The sequence below is a fragment of the Periplaneta americana genome, chromosome 8, assembly GCF_040183065.1.
Source record: "Periplaneta americana isolate PAMFEO1 chromosome 8, P.americana_PAMFEO1_priV1, whole genome shotgun sequence".
In the NCBI taxonomy this organism is placed as follows: domain Eukaryota; kingdom Metazoa; phylum Arthropoda; class Insecta; order Blattodea; family Blattidae; genus Periplaneta; species Periplaneta americana.
In genome coordinates this window covers 39,413,079-39,433,197 of record NC_091124.1, presented here as the reverse complement: position 1 = coordinate 39,433,197, position 20,119 = coordinate 39,413,079, and the positions used below count along the sequence as shown (strand labels likewise).

Sequence of the window (20,119 nt, the reverse complement as noted above, 5' to 3'; positions counted from 1 at the left end):
CATAAATTGCAGTAAATGGAAATGCAATGCTCTTCTAGCTCTAGAAATAAATGCACTCAACAAACCCTTTGTTTGGTAGACGGTGGGGAGGCACTGCGAGACACTGAGCGAGGTTTCCTTTTCTTTTCATCACGAGAAGCAGAACGACGTCTTTCGGCAGAATTGTGACTTCTCTGAAAAATGTGCATCACACTATCAGAACAGGTACTTTTTTTATATCAATTTCGAACACACATATAGTAAAATCAAGAATTTTGTGAACCAGTTGCTGTGTACTGCATAATAGAATGTGTTACATATTGTTCATTATTATAAGCAAATAATTAACACACGAGATTAATTCAAAAATGTTAGCTTATGTGAAATACAGTACTAGTAGGTAAGTCTATCATTTCAGCATCTGAATAAAGTATACAATATCAAACCCTGTCTGACATTTATAGATACTTACACCATGAGGTGAGCGTGAACGGCGTGGAGATACTGATCGACGGCTGTGACTTCTTCTTGGTGTTCTTCTCGGACTCCTATGAAATAAAAATATTAATATAGTTAATGTAGGATGATAACTAGAGCCCGGATTTTATGTAGTATTAAAATGAGAAATCTGTACATAAATATGTAGCTAAAATGGCAAAATATGTAACAAATAAAAAATGTGTAGCTTAAAATCTAAACTTTATTAGATGTATTTTTGCACACTGATAAAAAATTACAGGTGCACATGTGATTCAACCTCATTTAATTATTATTTGGAGGCGCAATTAAGAATGAAATATTTTCCATATTTTCTGCTGTCATCGACTGTCTCGTCAACGGCATCCCATACGTAAGAATCATCAAGTTCAGCCCTAATTGTTTCCACTGTATTAGTGTAGCAGGAGTCAAATAATTTTTCTGGAGTGTTGATTCATCTGGAATATTTGCATAGGAATGCTTGAAATTTTGGCACTCCAAGTTTATACCAGGGCATGTTTGCAGCAACCATTGCCATGCAAAAATCTTTATTAAATTCACTGGTAGAAGACGAAAAAAAGTTCCAGCACCACTTGTGTAAGAAGAACTTGTTTTTTCGATGGAGCACGTTTTTTATTTCTCACATGAAGTTTAGTTTTCAAACGCTGTTCTAATTGTGACTTCATGGCGCATTGCGTTTGTCACACACTTTGCACAGCATGATTTTACCATCACTAGTAAAGGCATTGTTAATTGAAATCCAATCTTTTAATTTGGATGCAACTGGCGCCATAGCAGTGGACTAGCTAGCTGTATCACCTGATATCAAAATCTTTCAGAGCAACTGATTGGGGGTGTTTGTGCAAATGGTCATTCCCACAGGGTAATTTTCACTCTGTCCTTCACTGTGGTAGCAGTGCAATGAGCCACGTATTTTTCCTACTTTACTTCTTAAAGGATACACAAACTGTTAGCATAGCAAAGAGATGTCCATTTTTTGACAGAATACATTATTAGTTTCAATTATTAAATCATTTTTATGCATTAGAGATGAAGGGACAAGCTTTATAATAGTACATTATGCAACGAGCCTATAATGATAGTAATTAAGACGCAAGTATGTTTGTTTATGAAACGAGCGCAAGCGAGTTTCATAATTTTCATACGAGCGTCTTAATTACCATTATAGGCAAGTTTCATACGACTTTTTATGCTCGACCATATTTCTAACTTGAAATTATTAAGAAGTATTCACTTTATTTGTATCTGACAGAAGATCGGAAGTGACCTTGTTCATAGCTCGTGAATTGTGAGATGTGCGCAGATGCGAAAGTATTGATTTTTTCCGAGGAACAATAATGTCATTGACCTTGATGTAATGCAGAGAATGTGTAACCTGGAAATTGATTTAGAATTGAAAAACGAGATGACAAATTGAATTTATTTGAATATTATTTACAATTAACGCTAATTATTATAGTAACAGAACATAACCTTCTGCAACAGTATTGGATTTCCAGCCTCTGTGACGTTTCCCTCATCTTTCGATTGCATATCCAAGAATAATCGAAAACCTGAACTTTAATGAATAGGTGTACTTTAATGACATGCATTAAAGGACTGCTACCAGGTGTATAATTACTATATTTCGGCATGGTCGAGCATAAACAATTTTAAAACATATAACTATGAATTAAGTCGAGGGAAAATTGGAGAAAAAAATGTGATTTTTTCAAAATATCCTTCAAGATATGTAATATATATGCCAAAATATTTATTATACATCAAAATATGTAACTTGAAACTAAGGAATAATGATCTCTTTGGTGTGATTGCCTACATTTTAGCTTTTCTTATAGCCTGTGTGTGTGTGTGTGTGTGTAATTACATAAAATCTGGGCTCTAATGGTAACAAGATGAAATGAGTTAAAAAAAAAAAAAATGTTATGTTTTATTTAACGACACTCGCAACTGCAGAGGTTATATCAGCGTCGCCGGATGTGCCGGAATTTTGTCCCGCAGGAGTTCTTTTACATGCCAGTAAATCTACTGACTTGAGCCTGTCGCATTTAAGCACACTTAAATGGCATCGACCTCGCCCGGGATCGAACCAGCAACCTTGGGCATAGAAGGCCAGCGCTATACCAACTTGCCAACCAGGTCGACATGAAATGAGTGTGTGTTTCAAAAATACTCGTATGAAATCAGTTACCATACTGTACACGTTGAAGACTGTATTATGTACATTTGTGAATAAGCTTTAAATGTTCTGACACACCAATAAAATCAGTTGATTGATAACTTCAGACTACAGAGAATCAGTCTCACCCTCACGGACATGTGCATCAACGTCGATTAGTGAAACCACAGTTAAAATTGCCTCCTAACTCCTCATTAACTATTTTTAAGGTGTATTGACCTCAGTTAGGACTTAAACAAGAGGTTAACCATAGTAATCTCTAACTGGTCACATTCGAGCAAACGAACGAAGATTGTTTTGGTATGGTTACGTGTGTGACGGGGATTTACTACGTAAGCGAAACTGACTACGCCCGCCGCTTGGATATGACCAACAAGGTCATTCTTCAAAATCCCTTGCAAGACCTGTAATGTCATTTTTTGTAACCACAGATCCCAGAACGGGTGCTGGGTGCCCATACTCAGTGTGGGGAAAGATGTATTCTACATCAAAATCATAGTCTTAACATGTATATAGACTGTGTAATGTAAATTACCTTCTCCTGGATGGCGGCCTCCTGGAAGTCGGGGGAGGCATCCTCCGCCTCTCTCGCTCCCTCATTCTGTGTCGTTCTCTGTCTCGGTCCCTGTCTCGATCCCTGTCCCGATCCCTGTCTCTCTCGCGTTCCCTCTCTAGTGAACGCCGATATCTACCACTCCTCCTGTCACGATCTCTCTCTCGCTCTCTTTCTCGTTCGCGATCTCGACTAGATCCTCTGTGTCGTCTGTGTGGTGAGCGAGAACTCGAGCCAGCTCTTTTTTCCTGCAAACAATCAAATCTTCAAACTGTCTTCACAATCGTAACACAAAATTTAAAAACATTAATGTTACAAAGATGACACTTTTTCGTATGTTTAACTCATTTCATTATCTCTGACTAAGATTCTGATTGATAGGCCTATATCATAGGAAACAACAGTTAGCTACAAAAATCCAAGACATAAAAAAATAAATACAAATTAAAAACGAGAAACGAAAAACGGGTAAGAGATGCTAGACTGAGAGTGCAGTGTTCTGATGACCACTGATGTATAGAGTGTCCCAGAAGTCACGCACCATAAACCCGAGTCACACGGGAATAGTTTACAGGAGTCAAGTGCTTGAAGCCTCTAAACTTGATGTTATATTTGTGATCACACGGAGACATTAAACTTGAAACCATGCTTGAAAAAAAAGCGCGCGCTGAATGTTGTATTCGTAGTGGTGTTTGAATTCTTGTATTCTGTTATAGTTAATAAAAATCAATAGTGAACTGGCATTTTTAGTTTGGTGAAACTGAAGATGCCACCAGCACATATTCAAGCATGAGTGCAGCTAATTGACGCCTTGTTGTTGTATGAATTACAAAACAGTCTTGAAAAAAAGGAAAAGAGAACATGGGTTAAGAAATGGATTTGTAGAAGAATTATGCACGGTGCATCTAATACCTTGTTGAAAGAATTAGCTGAAGAAGATCCTGCAGAATACAGGAAACATCTCAGAATGAGTCCTGTTTTAAGGGTTTTTAACTTTTTTTGAACCACTTCTACATCTATGTTTTCGAAACCTTGTTCCATGAGTTCACTGACTAGTTTCTGGAATAATAATTCCCGCTTGTTTTTATTGAGGTATTCTTTGTCACGTATATTCCATACAAGTTCATACTTCTCATACACTTCCAAAAACTTTATGATATCGTTGGAATTCTACTTAGAGGTGCTCACTATTAATAATTATTAATTTACTTCGACAATAGGCCTAAAACTACAAACTTTCTATTTGCCAAGTTGCTACAAGTTCGCATTCATACACAGGAAGCGGTGAGTCAAGTTGGTCACATGACGGGAAAGTGGACACAAAAGTTGACGGGTTGTCAACTCAAATTCTGCTTGACCGCCAAGTCACAACTTGACTGTCTCGACCATATCACACAGGGAAAGTTGAAGGAAAGTCGACTTGCTCCAAGTACTTGACTCATGTAAACTATCCCCGTGTGAATTGGCCCATAGGCTAAACACAAGATATGTTTGATGTACCTGTCCTGCTGATTCAGAGGTTCAGAGGGGTGATACAGTCAGTCATTCTAAACTCATTCCAAGGTATCACATTCTTGATTTGACATTTCATTTTGTGAGTTGTCTGACAACTCATAGATTTTCTTGTCCAATCTTGCAACACATTTACTGAATGTTCCTTTGGGAACAGATTGTAAAGCTGACACAACTGTGTGATTATGGCCTCCAAATGAGGAACTAGTCTGATCTTTTCATAATCGCAGGTATTTAAATGATATCACAGACATATCCAATAGTAACTCCTGACATCTTGGAATGTTACATTGGAACTCTGCATGCAATAGGATATACGCACATCAAATATCCATGTGAATTTCTGTTCATTCTATGGTACGTGACTTCTGGGACACTCTGTAGATAAGTGGACAGAAAATTTCTAGTTCAATCAGCGTAAGGGAAATTATAACTATGGACACCTTTGATGTATCAGTGACTTATTTCAATTACCTTCAAACCAGCTATACCTACATGAGCATGAGTTTCTGCCTTTTCCCTAGAGTTGGCGCTGATATCCAACCAACCATTGTTGCCAACTGGACGGAAATTCCGTCAAAACTGACGGAATGTCAATGTAGCGGACGGGAAAAGAATGGCTTTGACGGGTGACGGATTTTGTGGTGGAAATTGCAATCTACATCGCCTCTTGACTTTTTTTGCTGCTGTCGTTTTTAATTGTTTAATGTTTCAGAAATTTTACTTTTTCTTTGAACAGCCCTGCCCGTGTCATACCATGTTAAGAAATCCCCTGTTTCAGATATCCTCGTAATCAAGTCAGAGGTTGAAGAATTATTTATTTTAATCAAGATTGGTAAGTAAGTTGTGTTAAAATCTACTTTTTATTTATATATAGATATATTGAGTGAGTCTTATGTACTTTTTTAATTTTAACGGATTCTGATGTATTTCCAGGTGTTAAACTGACGGGGATACAATTTATGTGTTGGCAACGCTGGCAACTGCAATCGACAGCTGAAATATTTTTAGCAAACACGCCAGCAAATAGGGACTGTTGTTCTACTCTTCCTTGATTACACTGACCTCTAGCATTTTGAAAGTAGAATCAAATGCTAACCTAGTGCGTACACACAAAAAATGGAGCAGGAAATTTCGCTCAGTGTCCATTCCCATTAATTTCTATTTGTTAGTTCAAGCACCAAGATAAGACCAATTTCATTGAACTCTAACTTACCCGTCTATTTCTTTCCATATCCGAGTCACTGCCTGAAGAGTCGTCATCTTTGTTATTATTGCGATAATGACGCTTCTTTTGTACACTGTCTTCTTTCTTGTGGATTTCAAAATCTTCCTCTTTGTTTCCTTTCCCTGTTAATAACATAAAATATTATTAGAGACTGAAATTTTTAGTCAAAGCCGAAGTTATGAATGAATTTTGTTTTTTTTTTTTTTAATGCAAAAAGTGATTCAAGATACAACAGTCTACCCTATATTTCTATTATTCAAAGGAGGGAAAAGTATGAATAAGTAAGTAATATTTTTTTTCTCTTGATCTAAAGAGGGCACAAAAAAACAAATACCGGAGTACATGGATCTCACTATTGGCTACACTTTGATCATAAAGACATTAAAATATCTTACAAACTGAATGGATGCAATGGGTAGCAGTGGCATATCAATTTTTTCAATTAATTACTATAGCAACATCTTTCATCCAATGTACAGTAGAGCTTGGTTATAACGACATCCAAGGGACCTTAAAAATTATGTTATAAACGAGTGTCGTAGTAACCGAGATTCATATTATCAGTCTAGTGAGGTGAAAAATGAAAAATAATAAATATAATTAGGCTTATTTTAGATTTACGTATTCATTTTTAAGCATACCATGAACATAATAAAATACATGTACAATTATAAATACAGTATTCTGTATTAAAACAGCTTGTTCATTACTCACCAAACTTATTTACTTAGGAGTGAAGTAATCAGTCATTTTACTCTGTTGTCTCCTACTTGCCCAATACATATTTTCTAAATTACATTCTATGTTCATTATTTCAGTTGCAATTTCACTGCTCCCTCCCCTAGCTTTATAGAACATGTTCACAATTCTAATGGCTTCTAAAGTGTCAGTCACTTCCTTTGGTGGCCATACTACGTTAAAATGCGTGCACTTAGTGAAAACTTCCTGTCGAAACTGACCGTATGCAGGTACCATTAATACTGCATGAATTCTGGCAGGTTACAATGGGATGAGTAATTTGCCTGCATTTCAGAGGTCTATGATAGAAGGTGACAGTAAAGAATTTGCCAGGTTTCAATGGTTCTTAGAAAATTGTATTCCAAACTGAGGTTGAAAATGACGTTATATGCGAGGTAGACACATATACGTTTGTTGTATTAAGCAAGGTAGAAAAGCATATGTCTTATGCGAAATTAGTTGGGACCACAGATTTGACGTTATAGACAAGGTGTCGCACAAAACAAGGTCGCTATAACCAAGTTCTACTGTATATGAATATACTTATTGACGTAGCTCTACTTAGTGATTAAAAATGAAGAAAATCCCACCAGTAGCTTCAAAAATACAAATTTCAGTGGTCCATCACCTTAAAAACATGAGCATACCTTTATCAGAGTGTTCCGATGACGAGGAAGCACTTCTGCTGCTGGCGCTGTCTGAACTTCTCGACCGTGCTTTTCCTCCCTTTGCTGTTGTTTTAACAGGTGAGCCTGACCTTCTCTTTAAAGGCGATCTCGAGTGTCTTTTAGGAGGTGACCTTGACCGAGACTTGGATCCTCTTCCTTTGACTGGGGATCTAGATTTGGAATGTGATCGAGACTTAGAACGATGGTGATTCGACTTCGCTCCAGACTGAGATTTTCCACCTTTGCTTTTGTGTGATTCTGTAGCAGAAGAGGAAGAACTGTGTGATCTAGACCGTGAGCGGGATTTGGAGCTTAGTTTCTTCTTTCGACTTCTTTCTCTGTCTGGAGATTTTTTTGAGGTCCTAAAAACAAAAGAATAATAAATGTATGTATTACTTATAATTAGGGTTAGGATTCTTAGGTAAATAAATATTTTATTTGCACTGTAACAGAAACTCGTAATTGTGTTTTAAGTTTTGGACAAGGTCACCTGAGCTTATATTTTAGATTTTATTTTACATAAAAACACAGATTTTGATTTTTGTTATGTAAATACATATTTTCAAATGTTCACATAAAAACATACAAAAATTAAGTTTTCATCAAATAATTTTCGACGAAAGCACCATTTCAGATTAATCATCAATGCAGTTGCTTAGGCGTGAAAACTGGCAACTGTTTCTCGAAATTGCCTGTCTGTGGAACAGTGGAACTGCAGTCTGCTCTCTCACCACAAGCGATAAGAGCTGTCACCACTAAAAAATTGTACTGTAACTAACACACATAAACAATGATGTGTCATTTAGGAATGCCTTGTAAGTTATAATAAAGCTGATTCAGGAAGCAATTATAATTTCATAAACATCAGCTATCTCAGTTTTCGTTTCCAATCATAAACATGTCTTTAGGGAGTGCATGTTGTTTCTCAATGGTTAGGGCACTCTTTTTTGCCAGTACAAGGCAGTGTTCCACAATAATCGTCAGTCATTTGTGATGGACAACTTGAGGATGAATCTCATTGTGTACTCAACTGTTCAGCAGTTGGTGAGACAGCATAATTTATATTGGTGAATACTGCATATTGTTTATATTAACATAAAATAACTGAAACAAAATTAAATATTTTTCCTTTTTTTGTCACATATTTTCCCGATTGTTAGCACAAAAAAATAAATATTTTTTCCGATTTTTAGCACCTAAAAATCATAGCCCTACTTATAATATTACAAAAAATGGATAATTCCTTATTTGACGTCCATTTTGAATTACAAAGACATTTCAGAGACCAGTGTTTCTTAAAAAAAAAAGGGGGTGGGGGACTACACTGAAAAGCAACTTATATAAAACACATAATTTACAGCATTACAAAATTAAAAACCTAAATTAGATTTGATGATATAAAATTTTAATTTAAACAATGTAGTATGAACAATCTTACTTTTATTTACATAGTATATCATCATGAAAATGACAAGTAATGGTTTTTTAGTTGGTTATTATTTAACGATGCTGTATCAATTACTAAGTTATTTAGCGTCAATGGGCTTGGTGATAGCGAGATGGTATTTGGCGAGATAAGGCCGAGGATTCACCATACCAGTTGGAGAAAACCTAGGAAAAACCCCAACCAAGTAATCAACCCAAGCGAGAATCAAACCCATGTCTGAGTGCAGCTATGGACCGATATGCAAGAGCCTCAGCCGACTGAGCTGACGAGTAATGTTGTCCAATGACAGTCAATGAGGAGGGAAACAACACGCGATTAAAGTACAAGAAATTTCCTTTATTACCTGTGACATTTTTTGCAGGACATGGCAAAGGAGGGGGAAAGACCTTTCAGAAACACTTCCACAAATAATGAGATATCAACTGTTCTACAGTTTGAAACTTACACATTCTAGGCGATAGTATTTTAACGTATTTTATGAGATAAGTCACATAAGCCCCTCCTTTGGATAATTATCCCCATGAAGATTTTTCATTAAGGGGGTGACGGGTGAAATTTTGCTTATTTTTACCAAAATAAATCGCATTTTCGTTTCCTTGTAAAAATGAATCAAATCTCTTTATTATTTTATGTTGGCTGTCTGCTCCAGTTCTGAGTCAATCTTGATTTCGGAAATGCGTGGACGTATGTGCTAACAAAACCTTGTGTAACACAGATCTTAATGGAGATAGCGCTTTGAAACTTTGTGTCATGTCTCTTCAAGATAGTCTAGCGTCACTGTTGTGCGCAAGTGCCAATCATGTGATCCCTTCACCCACAACAGACACAGTCTCGGAATTTAATGATCACACCTCATATGATTCATATCTTAATGTCGTCTATTATTTGATATCTTCTTCTGCCTCGAACTCTTCTCTCATTCACCATTCCTTCCAGTGTATCCTTCAGTAGGCCGTTTCTTCTCAGCCAGTGAACCAGCCAATTTCTTTTTCTCTTCCTCATCAGTTTCAACATCATTCTTTCTTCACCCACTCTTTCGAACACAGCTTCATTTCTTATTCTGTCTGTCCACTTCACACGCACCATTCTTCTCCATAGTCACATTTCAAATGCTTCTCTTCACTTCGTCGTGTTTCTGCCTCATACAATACTACACTTCACTAGTCTCCTCCTTAATACTTTTTCCAGAGAAGATGCTCCTTTTTCTATTAAAAGCTTCCTCTGTCATTGCTATCCTCCTTTTGACTTCCAGGCAGCACTCATGTTACTTATTCGTAGCTTATTTCATTTCGTTCATTACACACATTTAAATCTCACAGCAAATTATTTTGGTTATCCTCTTACCATTATTTCTAATTTCTGTATAGACATTGCATGCAATCATAGCGAATTGCTCAAATTCCCAGTCATTTTTCCCACCTTGTAAATATTTCCCATTTCTTGATTTTACTTTTTTCCGCAGTTTTTATACGAGATTTTAGGCTTTTCTTGGTGATTCTACTATTCAGACGCAGAATTTTGAGCATTCCATTGTATGCTGGAATACAGTACGTTGGCCAGTCAATGTCTGTTCAATGGAGGTCCACTGCGCAGCTGTCTGATTGACAAATGTATAGCACGAAATGATAAATACTGAATAAGTTGGCAACAATGAATATGACAAATATGCATTATGAAAATATTCACAAGAAAACTGTTAATGAGCACATGTCGAAACCTCCCCAGTAAAGATGTGTATGTAATTATTAATACCTCCACAACAGACAGACATACATAAAGAAAAAGCTGCCTATATTTACTGAAAGGTTCTGAAAGTTTACTTGGAATATTGCATTAAGAATCAATGGCACATACCTGAAGAGAGTAGTTGAGTTAACCATTTTCTGTGAATCCCTACTTTTATCACATGATATGTGAAGCAAGGTCATACACACAACACACTGCATCAGTCGAGTAGGTATATCTAGTCAAGGACAAAAGTTACTAATTCTTTCGACTATTTCACTCACATAGCAATGGAGTGTAAGAATATATTGAGTTTCAACCATTCAAAGCCATCAACAGCAATCTTATCGAAACAATCTTTGTCACACCTGATGCTCATTTCTTTAATAATTATATTGTAGCACCTAATGTTCAGATGTTAAATATCTTCTTTGTTACCTTAACAACACAGTTCACCATGATATTGCGTGATGCCCATGCTAGCAGACGTACTACACTTGGCTGCAAAAGAAATGCTGAGTCGAAGTCGCTATCCATTTGAAATATATCGTGTTAAGAGGACTTCGCTTAGGAAACAATAGAAATAAAGATACACAGAAGGCATTGCAATAAAATAATTATACAAACTGGCCTGAATTTTATAAAGAGTTTTTATTCCTTACAAAGGAGAAATGTGTAGTTAAATGTTTCGATTAGATTCAATTTTCACTTCTGTAAGTCAGATAATAGGAAAGATTGGAGAAAGCTGGGTTTGCAGTGAAAGACCTGCCCTTTGGCAGAACACTGAATGAATGAATCTGTGTTTATAATAAAATTTTATATTCATATTTGTAATAAAATTGATACATTTTTTGCTAATATAATAATGAAACGTAACTGGCTGTATACTATATTGATTGTAACAATGACAGCATCCATGGATAATAAGGAAGGCTGTGGAATATCATATAAACTGCAGTTTCGCTATTTTCGTGTAGTATTATTATTAATTTAATGTGTAACACTTTTATTAAGCCGCCAATGCTTATCTACTATAATAGTCATTTACATGAATAAGATTTTTACATGAACGTTTTCGATACCATTTTTTGTATCATCTTCAGATGCATTATAATTAAAATTAAAATTAATTAAAAATTAAAATTGTTAATTTTAATTATAATGCATCTGAAGATGATACAAAAAATGGTATCGAAAACGTTCATGTAAAAATCTTATTCATGTAAATGACTATTATAGTAGATAAGCATTGGCGGCTTAATAAAAGTGTTACACATTAAATTATAGCAGCTTATCAGTAACAAAACAAAAATGAAATTGATTCTTATTAATGTTGTAACATAAAAGTATATGAATAATTTAAAATCACTTTATAATAAATAATAACGTGAACATGTTATAAAAGTAGTATTTACATATTTTTAAAAAACTATCTCAGGAAAATAACTTTCCACCTCACCATGTTTGGTAAAATCCTCGGAAAATGATATTTCTTTTGCAGCCCAGTGTACTCAAGTCCATATTTCCGGTACACATTAGTGACTAGCAACTAGCTGACTTGTAAACTACACACTAGGGAGCCTTGGAAATGTATGCTTGAAACATGGCCGCCTTCATAGACTATTTTTCTAAAAACCATGACATCACGGTGCAGCACCGAATTAAGAAGGCAGTGTCCTAATGCAGTTTCATTATGAGTTATGTGGAAAACATCAGGACCTAATATATTAATTACAATAATGTTTAAGACATTGTAAAGAAGGTACTAACAATGTCAATGTTCAAAGTTCACGTGTTATTCTACATTATGTTTACATTATTTCACTTGCATAGCATCTTCAGATTGCATAACCGCAATTGCTGATGAGGTATCAATGTTTGTTTAGTGAACAAGTCTGCAATCAAGCAAGCATTTTCGTTTACTAGCTACTACGGACTTGACTGCTATGCACTATGGAGCTTTGGATCATGACTTCTGACGTCACATCCGGCTTTTTAAACAACTATCTAGTTCACTTCAGCTAAAAATGTGGCTTTGAGACACGGCCTCAATATCTTTATTTATATAATAATAATAATAATAATAATAATAATAATAATAATAATAATAATAATTTGTTTATTATCTTATACATTAATTACTTATTATATTTGTTAAATAGTCTTCTTTAAATATCGCAACTCCTATCTTGTCAATAATTTACTTGAAAGCACCCAGTTCAAAATAAAATGTTATAACCTCAAATATTTGTTTATTTTTGCTGTTTCACTAATCTTAATTTCTACAGCTATTGTCAAATGTTTACCCATGAATTTCATATTTCAGGAGGCCATGCCAGCCAATGAAACATAATGCTAGCAACTTAAATATCTTATTTAAAAGTAATAAAATTACGTTGTCTTTTTTTATTACTTATTTATTTATTTATTTATTATTCTTCGTGAAACAGCCTTATTCAAAGATCTCGCAAGGTCTCATCCTTCTGAATAATTCATTCATGTTAGCAGCTTGTGAATAATAATCGACATGAGAAATCTTGTGATAATATCGTTACTCAAGACAGTTAAACTTTTGTTTTTGTCTACATGCTGTGGACACATGTGCCCAATTTCAGGGGGGATTTTGACATGAACCCAGTTTACTGGTGACGAGGATAGAAGAGAGAAACGTGGAAGTGACAGTCCTCTAAGTCAGTGAACTTTGACAGCTGTCATGTGTCACCTTTTATAAATAGACACAAATTAGTATTGACACCTAAGAATTCAACACTGTCACACAAACATTTATTAAGTGCTATAAAATTCAATAAACATTGACATGAGGCCATGTCTGTTTACTGCAGTTACAAATTTTATACTACAATTAACAACTGGCATATTCTTAGATGGCCATGTTACAAGGACAATGGATCTACAGAAAGTTTGTAACACATAATTTTGTTCGAATTTGTAACATAAAAGAAAGATATTTAGCCCCATATGTGGTTAGGTTTTATTTTCAGAACGAATTGTTGTAACAAAAGTTTAAATGATTTGATTATATATATTTACTTTGACAACCATTTTGTGGAAATTGAAGATGATAATCGAAGCTATAATGTATGTGGACAATCTTGGAAGAGTGCAAGCATATCCTTCTGCATAAAGATGTTGTGGAGGGACCAAGATAGCACATATTTGGAAGAGTTACAGTATATCTAAATATATCTAACTTCGTAGGGAGAATTCTTCTAGAGTTCATAGTACCGCATAATTGCAATTAAAATTGAATGAGGAGATTTTGGACAAAATCACACGTCAAACCTATACAAAGGTTTATTTTTATAGAAACAAAATATTTCTATGACTATTGTTGTGCAACATCGAGAACATTTTTTTTTAATTATTCTCTTACTAAATCCTATCATCATCAGAATCTTAATCCCCTCATTTTCGGTTAAGAACATCTTGTTTTATGTTGATTTCATCAATAAAACTGTTACCATAGTAACCATAATCAAAGTGCTTCTGTATAAAACAAATGAAGTATTACTTACTTACTGGCTTTTAAGGAACCCGGAGGTTCATTGCCGCCCTCACATAAGCCTGCCATTGATCCCTATCCAGAGCAAGATTAATCCAGTCTCTACCATCATATCCCACCTCCCTCAAATCCATTTTAATATTATCTTCCCATCTACGTCTCGGCCTCCCCAAAGGTCTTTTTCCCTCCGGCATCCCAACTAACACTCTATATGCATTTCTGGATTCGCCCATACGTGCTACATGTCCTGCCCATCTCAAACGTCTGGATTTTATGTTCCTAATTATGTCAGGTGAAGAATACAATGCGTGCAGCTCTGCGTTGTGTAACTTTCTCCATTCTCCTGTAACTTCATCCCTCTTAGCCCCAAATATTTTCCTAAGAACCTTATTCTCAAACACACTTAATCTCTGTTCCTCTCTCAAAGTGAGAGTCCAAGTTTCACAACCATACAGAACAACCGGTAATATAATGGTTTTATAAATTCTAACTTTCAGATTTTTTGACAGAAGACTAAATGACAAAAGCTTCTCAACCGAATAATAACACACATTTCCCATATTTATTCTGCATTTAATTTCCTCCTGAGTGTCATTTATATTTGTTACTGTTGCTCCAAGATATTTGAATTTTTCCACCTCTTCGAAAGATAAATCTCCAATTTTTATAGTTCCATTTCATACAATATTCTCGTCACGAGACATAATCATATACTTTGTCTTTTCGGGATTTACTTTCAACCCTATCGCTTTACTTGCTTCAACTAGAATTTCCACATTTTCCCTAATCGTTTGTGGATTTTCCCCTAGCATATTCACGTCATCCGCATAGACAAGAAGCTGATGTAACCCATTCAATTCCAAACCCTGCCTGTTATCCTGAACTTTCCTAATGGCATATTCTAGAGCGAAGTTAAAAAGTAAAGGTGATAGTGCATATCCCTGCTTTAGCTCGCAGTGAATTGGAAAAGCATCAGATAGAAACTGGCCTATACGGACTCTGCTGTAAGTTTCACTAAGACACATTTCAATTAATCGAACTAGTTTCTTGGGAATACCAAATTCAATAAGAATATTATATAAAACTTCTCTCTTAACCGAGTCATATGCCTTTTTGAAATCTATGAATAACTGATGTACTGTACCCTTATACTCCCATTTTTTCTCCAATATCTGTCGAATACAAAAAATCTGATCAATAGTTGATCTATTACGCCTAAAACCACACTGATGATCCCCAATAATTTCATCTACATATGGAGTTAATCTTCTCAAAAGAATATTCGACAAAATTTTGTACGTCAACAAAAGTGATATTCCTCGAAAGTTACTATAGTTAGTCTTGTCCCCCTTCTTAAAAATAGGTACGATTATGGACTCCTTCCATTGTTCTGGTACAATTTCCTTTTCCCAAATTGCAAGTACAAGTTTATAGATTTCGCTAGATAATGCCCTTCCACCCTCTTGTATTAATTCTGCTGGAATTTGATCAATACCTGGAGATTTGTACTTTTTCAGATTTTCTGTCGCAATTTCGACTTCAGAAAGTGTGGGTTCTGGTAGGAATGCTCAGCAGTTTGTATACAAATGAAATATTACGTAAAAAAAAATTGCCCTTTGAGATATATAAAAAAAACTATAGTGTGTCAATTAAAAATGTTCTCAATAGTCTCAAAAATATTTGTTTCTACAAAAATATTCTTTTCTATATACATGGTTACCTCTGATTGAGATTCTGGCTGATACATCTATTATCAGACATCTCACGTGACGATATGTCAGAGGAAGAACAATTGAAGAGTATGATCCCAAAACACGTTAAGTCAATTTTTATGAAAGGAATGGGTTAGTTTTTTTTTTATGCCCAGGTCTACGGACTGAACGAGTTTTCAAGTGATATGCACAATAACACAACCTTTTAGACAGACAAGAATTGGCGTTGTTTTGGAAGAAAACAAGCTTAAAATAATATAATGATACAGGGCTCAAACATAATCATGTATGTATAAATCATAAAAATGGCCAAATGGACTGAGTGGGTTTTGAGATCACACTCTAATTGTTGAATACATCTCAAGTCTGATTAGTGAACTATGTTACTAGTCAGCGATGTATGCAATGGAGGGGGAACTGGCCACCCTACTCCACTATCTCTTGGTTTACTGGTGTCACTTATGAAGTTCCAACCAGTTTTCAGGTTGTTGACTAACAATACAAGGGGTGTTCCATATTAATTTACACTTTCAAATTTCCCACCATCTATGGTCTGCCATTTGGCTTGTCATTACAGTTGCAAGCATGTAGTACATTGGTCTGCCCGCAGGTGGCAGCACGATACAGAGGAGTGTAATTCCTGCAAAGTACAGCGCATTTCTCCAATTACTGTCATTATGTGACTGGACAGCATGGAGAGTGATCATCAAGGACAGTGCTGGACGACGTGGTTTTTGTGAAAAGAGGGTGTAAACACTGCAGATATTCACAGGCGATTGGTGGCAGTGTGTGGTGAGCATGCATTGTCACGAAAAACCATGTACAACTGGGTGGATGGCTGGAAACGTGGCTGCACATCAACGGAGGTGACATTGTGATACTTTTTTGAACTCGTCTTAATGTGTGTAATCAATGTAACATGATTAAAGTATGTAGTGCTATTTGAAAAATTGATGACGTCACGTGTATCTTGTACCATAATGTAGTTACGTGCACCAAATCTCCACATTCATGTTAGCCCCTTGTTCTAACATAACTCTCAAAAACAAAAATTCCAATACCTATCCAAACAAAAAAGTTATCATAGGTGCACAAGATAAATGAGACACCCTGTATTGAGAAAGTGGATGTATCTTCCGAGGCATAGAGGTTCTGGGTGAGTGTAAAAAAATAAAGTGTAATTCAATATGGAACGTCCCTCGTACATACAAATACAAGGTTTGACGTGTCTGAACTTTTTGTCCAAAATCCCCTCATCAAATTTTAATTGCAATTATATGTTACTTTTGAAAAACCATGCATATATAAACTAAAGCTGGAACTAATAAGTTAGGAGACAAAGGGTATGTAAAATACCCCAAGTTGTTATGTGTACACATACAAAAATAAATTTGGAGCTCCCTTACTGTGCAAGTTTCACTTACAACAAACTGCGCATGTGCAGTAAACAAGAGGAGCCCCTGTATATATATGCTACTTGTGGACAGTCGTGTGAAATTGTTGCCTACACACATGTGGACTCCCATAAAGACTAGATCCAAATTTTAATTCTGTAGCTGTACATAACACTCCTCTTAAAATAAATAAAAATGTCAGATTACGTGATGACAAAGTTTCTTTTAAGAAGACTCCATTTGTCCACTTTGTCTTTCTGAAGGAGAAGCCTCTGAAAAGGAACACGATATTCAGTTTTTAAGGAAATACCAATCCTAACTTTGCGCAGTGTTTTCTGGAGCTAATAAAAAAAAAACTAAGACTGCAACTAAAAAGTAAGGAAAAAGTGGTGCACAAAAGACCCATGCTGCTTATGTGTACATAGCACGCCACTTAATAAATTAACTGAATCATTCAATCAATTGATGCCTCAAGCAAATGATGGAAATGGTAATTTATAGGCATTATAACATGACGGTTGCGGAGAGCCCAAATCAATTTTAATGGGCATATGAGAAACCTGATTTAGGCAAGATCTAAGCAAAACTAGCATCACATCTGACCTAGGAGGTGATGAAGACTTGCTAGCTTCGTGACTAGATGAATGCTTCCTGGAAACTGGGCGTTTGGCAGATCTGGATCGAGATCTCGAACGTGAGTGCGACCTAGATCTGGACCGAGACGAGGAAGTCCTGTCATTAACCGGGTCTGAAGGTTTCACTTTGGGCCCTCCTGCCAGGCTGAGGAGCTTAGCTTGAACACTCGACATAGCGCGAGGTGTCTCTCTGAAAACAAGACATGTCAACTACTTTATTAATTGTGAGAATATCTGACATGCAAGTTAGGAGGACAAACAAAATTCAAAATATTTCGTATAATGTTAATTTTTTTTTGGCAGGAGGTTTTGGCTAGAATAATGATAGAAATGGGGAAGACTCACAACAGAAGATGGCTTTCTGTTTTGTTATAGAATGCAAAGGTCACGTGATCTAACCAGAAGTGTCACCTTCAACGAAGATTAAGTTGTGATGAGAAATGTACTTCCCCATGTCAGTGAAGCGGAAAAACACTTTTTACAACATACATGCATTTGAGGCACACACAGAGCTAGCATTCAGAAGCGCATTCATTTACGTGCAAAGAGCAGGAATAGTTTTTATTGTGCATCTGTACATCTGCAAGAGATGGTGGACTTTTATTTTCATATAAAAATTTGTGTCACACACAGTTCAGTTGTGATATACATCGACTCTTAGGATAAAAATCCACATATTTTCCTTTATGTCTTTCAAACTTCGGTGACATGATTCTTCGGAGTAAACTAAGCAATGTATATAATTCAAACTTAAAAATCGAATTTTGGGGGCCCAAAGAAAATGTCTTTATGGAAAAAAAAAAAAATAATAATAAAATTTTGGATCGACCTAACTCCATTAGAAACTGACCTAGGGTAAAACTTCTTAGACCACAATGATACACACCAAAATTATTTACCTTGAACCATTCAAAAGATATGCCACATTATACAAACACTTTAGAAAAAAATATATGTATATTTGTATATTTTTGGGAAAAAATTATAAATGATTGAAAAATAATAATTTAGCTTACAATATTACCATATGTTTAAGCTTTAATTTGGTACTCCATGAAGTCTACTTTTTGTCCATCAGAAGGATAACAAATGTCGGAAAATGTGAAGATGGCGTAAGGTATAGAAAGTATTGTGCGCTTATGTAACAAATGCCCAAATAATTATGAAACTATTGAAATAATGAGTACAAGTTATATATTTTTGAAAACTAACAGAAATAAGCTTTCAGGTGAGGTATAAACATTATTTATCAAAATTTTGAAAAAATCTGATATTTCTAGAGTCAATGTGTACCTTAAGTGATGGGTGAAATTTCTATTTCCCTACACTTGAGCCCCTTCCTATTTGCATATAACTTTCATTACGATCAGAAGAATGTTTTTTTCGTTACTTAAAACAAAGGCATATTTCCAAAATCTATCTCCTCTTACAAAATTTAAATTTCGTGCATGACTTTTTCTTCTGACATCTCTGATATGATTAGAAAAAAAATTAAGTATCCAGGACTTTAAATTTGCATCTATAAATGAAGAGAAAATGAAATATATATATTCGATTTTTAGTGTCTACTAAATAGGTATGTCTTATTTTTTAATTTCGAAAGTACGTAGTTCAGAAAACAATTCTACTGTGTTTTGTTAATGACAGTATGTGGGACATGCAATAAAAATTTCATGTTTCTAGCATGAAAATTGTAAGAACCTTCACACTTTTGAACATGACGAAATGTGATGAAAAAAAAAAAGTGTGACAAAACAGCTTGGTGGTCTAATCTTGTAAATCCTAAAACTTATCTCAGAAATTTCATTTGAGCTGCCTGTATTCTAGATGTCTCTCTCTGCTTTATGACTCATGTTTCACTGCAAAATTTTAGCATTTGTTTTGCTGTAATGTTGTGTAATCTGACTTGAGTTTCTTTTAACATTTGCTCCCCAAAATGTTAAAAGAAACTCAAGTCAGATTATACAACATTACAGAAACTTTTTTACAAAGTTAAGCTAAATTAAACACATTTGTAGCTTTTCTCAACACGATGACACAGTTTTTATTAGTCACATCAGTGCATATTTTAACATTAAGTCATATTTGACCAAAAAAATGGTACAGAAGACAATTGTTTTAACAATCCTTCAAGTATTATTCACACGTGTCAATAATGGTAAGAGATTTTGTTTGCGTTTGTTTATTTATTTTAAGGATTCCTTTTCCTTAGAAATATTTTGTAGTTGAATTAAGTTTGATGGCAAACTGGATTCGCCAGCAGAAAGTTGTCAAAACATGAAGGACAAAAGAATATTAAGAATTTAGCCAGATTGTTGCTGGTCTGTC

General features: G+C 35.2%; 1 protein-coding gene and 1 long non-coding RNA gene across 7 annotated transcripts in view; one reads left to right on the top strand and one right to left on the bottom strand.

Moving 5' to 3' along the window:
- LOC138704671 (uncharacterized) overlaps positions 1–20,119 on the top strand; it is a 464,077-nt gene that overhangs the window by 197,870 nt on the left and 246,088 nt on the right. The gene's annotated exons all lie outside the window — the stretch shown is intronic.
- The window catches only part of Srrm1 (Serine-arginine repetitive matrix 1), a 143,580-nt gene that overhangs the window by 21,247 nt on the left and 102,214 nt on the right, over positions 1–20,119 (bottom strand). For 5 of the 6 annotated variants that reach the window (XM_069832759.1, XM_069832760.1, XM_069832763.1 and 2 more), the window contains 6 exons: positions 17,760–17,981; positions 7,335–7,717; positions 5,938–6,071; positions 3,192–3,457; positions 452–527; positions 66–173 (listed from right to left, as the gene is read on the bottom strand). In XM_069832759.1, the coding sequence (XP_069688860.1) occupies positions 66–173; positions 452–527; positions 3,192–3,457; positions 5,938–6,071; positions 7,335–7,717; positions 17,760–17,981 (1,189 nt within the window). The remainder of the gene's footprint in view (positions 1–65; positions 174–451; positions 528–3,191; positions 3,458–5,937; positions 6,072–7,334; positions 7,718–17,759; positions 17,982–20,119) is intronic. The other variant, XM_069832761.1, reaches the window with a different exon arrangement.